Source organism: Octodon degus, unplaced genomic scaffold (genome assembly GCF_000260255.1).
Source record: "Octodon degus isolate 3935 unplaced genomic scaffold, OctDeg1.0 scaffold00024, whole genome shotgun sequence".
Classification (NCBI taxonomy): Eukaryota; Metazoa; Chordata; class Mammalia; order Rodentia; family Octodontidae; genus Octodon; species Octodon degus.
Genome location: NW_004524600.1, coordinates 16,180,274 through 16,183,331, shown reverse-complemented (window position 1 = coordinate 16,183,331; position 3,058 = coordinate 16,180,274). Strand labels below are relative to the sequence as shown.

Here is a 3,058-nt window from a genome sequence, read left to right as displayed (position 1 = left end):
AATTACTCTTTAACAATCAATGTATAAGTTTTGTGCTTGAATAAGTTATATTTTCCACAAATGCAAAAATTATTACATCCTCAAAAGCAAAACTATGTGGTTCAATGGTTCTAGTTTGGCCATATAAGTTTGAGCACCCAAATTAGCCTCCCTGAAAAATATTTTCCTTTCTCTGTCCAAAAAAATTCTGTGATCAGCTTAGATGTTGTACATAAGTGAAGTCTTTAAAGTCTTGTTTAAAAATGAGTTACTGTTAGTCCTGTGTATACTTTAAAATAAAATGAATTATAAAACTAAAATAAAATGAAATGTTTGTCTGACAATTCCTATCTCAGAATTTAGCATTTTATTTTATCATAGGTATCAATTTCAGACACCCTGAAGTTTAAGGAATAAGCATTTATGTTTGAAATCGAGATACTCAAATAAGAAAAAACTAAATAAAAATGATTAATAACTATTGCACAACAGCAGGTTATCAACCTTTGTTACTGCCTAACTAGGAAACATAGTCTTCTAAACACGATCTCAAAAACCTCACCAACACATAATACCACTGTAATTACAGTAAATGTATACATTGCAATAAGGAAAATGGTCTTTTCAAAGTGTTCTGGAACCATGCATCTTATAATAGTCATTTTTTTCCCCAGAGAAGCAGCATCACAAAAGTAAATTGGTTTTACTTGGAAACCAAAGAGGTGAATTTGAAGCCAAAATGCTATCACTTCGAGACTAATTCTTAATAAGACGGAAAGAATGTAAATTACAGTGTAGATGGGCTTTTGAAGAATGCAATCTTGATTGATGCTCTTACATGCAGCATAGAGATGGAATATAGCTCCAGGAACCAGGACAATCACTAGCTGCAATGCCCAGAATACCTAAAATATATCAAAAAAATCGGAGTCAAAATTAGTCAACATGAACCCAAAATACACTCAAAATTCACCAACTCAACAAAGGCTAACAAGAATTTCAAGTTTCATAAAAGTGTTATAAACAATAAAAAACATAATGGACATAGTAATATGTAACATATTTTACTAAGATGTTTAAAATTGAAATACATGGCAATTAGAAAAATATGATCATAAAAAAGAAAATATGGTCATATTTTGTCATCATTTTCTATCAATTATTGATAAGAAATTTCTTAATTTGTGCAGCTCCCTGATCGTTTTATTTAAAATGCAAGTCTGAAGTATAATTGTAAATCAATAGATGATAGAATCCTGGATTTAAAATAGAGATCTGACCAACTCCAATTAACTTTCTGAACAATACAACCTATAAAAGAAAAAGTAGTATAATTCTCAAAATAGTGTCTGTTAGAGTACATCCCTTTAGGACATTACTTTATCCTTAGATACAAAGTGTATCTGTGTAGAGTCAGTGTTTATAAGGAAACAGAAAAGCTTACCTGTGGTGTGATTGGCCTGAACTGATTGTAACAGAAGAGATTGATCTCTCTTTTGTCTGGGTCACAGCTAAAATGCAAAGCCTCATTCCCATAAACCGCAAAGCCTAACACTCCAAGGAAGAACATCCGGACAGACCCAAAGAAAAGAGTGTGGAATTGCCCAATCACGGTTGGTGGTTTAAGCTGTTAAGGTTTTGGAAGGAAGAAAAGAAAAAAAGGCAGTTGAGAATAAGCACGAAGAGGGGACATTTCAAAGGATGTTCTCATGTTCACATTTAGTAAAATTAGTGTTCAAAAGTTTTAAAGCAAGATAGATTGTGAGAGATCATCAAATCATATGCAAACCCTGCAGGGTAAGACTTCCTACACACTCTCCCTCTTAAAATATGACCTCAAACCATCAAATAGAGACATATTATCAGTCAAACATAATTTAAATAGTTTTAAAATTCAATTAATATCTTCCTCCTCTGCAATTCTTTTAAGATTAAATTGTGAGAACATTATAATATACTTCTTTTGGCAAATTAAATAACAAATCCAGTATTAAGCTCAGTACACACTCTGTTAACAACTAAATGATGTTTATTTAGTTGTCACTACAGTATTTTTTTCCTACTCCTTAATTAAGGAATCGAGAGGGTGAACTACCCTAAAACATGAACAACTGAAAGTACTTTCTGAAGTTTCTTTTTTACAGTTTTAAATTCAAAATATTTTGAAGTATGTAATTGTTATTTACACTATCCATAATAAATGTCGAGAGAATTATTCATCCACAGTCATGCAAATGAGGTTAAAAAGACATGGCCAACACTCCTACAACTGATGTTCTGCATAATACTTACACATCCTTCATAGAAGTTTTTGATGTAATTTAGAGACATGTCTCAGGAGATGTTATCCTGGCATCTCTGTGGGTTAGTTAATTCTTGAACCACATTGCCAGTTTGCTTCTGCCAGAAACAAACTCTTTTATTCCCTCGTGACTTTCACGGGAGAAATCACTTATCCCTGCAAATTTCTCTCCCCTCCTCCTTCTTTGCTGCCTTTTTTATTTTCATGGATCTCTGGGGCCCCAGTCAACTTTCCCATCTCTGTCCCAAAACAAAACAAAAACAAAGAAACAAAAGCAGAGGGCATGTGGTCAACCTAATAATCCCTTGACTTGCACTATCAGCACAGCCAGCCAGCCAGGAGTGCCAGCAAAGCGAGAGACAGCCAGACAGAGGGTCTGAGCATGCAAAGCCCCGGCAGTTACCTGAGGACTGCCTGTATGTAAATCAATGGATCTTTAGCTTGGGATTCCTTTACATGTGTCCCCAAAGACAAGTTTATGGGAAATGTTCCCTATCCTTTCATGTTTACTTCTCTAGGATATAACTCATTTCTAGGAAGTCTAAGAAATTGCAACACAATAGCTATTACATCATTGACTACTTCTGATGTGTTGCTGTATTTGTCATTTTGTTGAATACCTACCACAGATGTGAAAAAATATGCAATTAGGTCTCTGTTCTAAGGACACAGATAGGTGACTACTAGTCAAGATAAGACCAGCATCTAGCACAAATCATGAGAGAGAGCAATGTATCTTTTTCTGTTCTCCTTTATGTTATCCTGTTATACATCATT

At 34.0% G+C, this 3,058-nt stretch overlaps 1 protein-coding gene across 1 annotated transcript; it reads right to left on the bottom strand.

Moving 5' to 3' along the window:
- Nucleotides 1-488: 488 nt before the first annotated feature.
- Nucleotides 489-2,310, bottom strand: LOC101592257 (gap junction epsilon-1 protein). Its single transcript, XM_004628545.1, has 3 exons — nt 2,272-2,310; nt 1,424-1,606; nt 489-884 (listed from the first exon to the last, which is right to left on the bottom strand). The coding sequence occupies exons 1-3, from the start codon at nt 2,308-2,310 to the stop codon at nt 489-491; spliced, it is 618 nt and encodes a 205-aa protein (XP_004628602.1).
- Between the last annotated feature and the right edge of the window lie 748 nt (nt 2,311-3,058).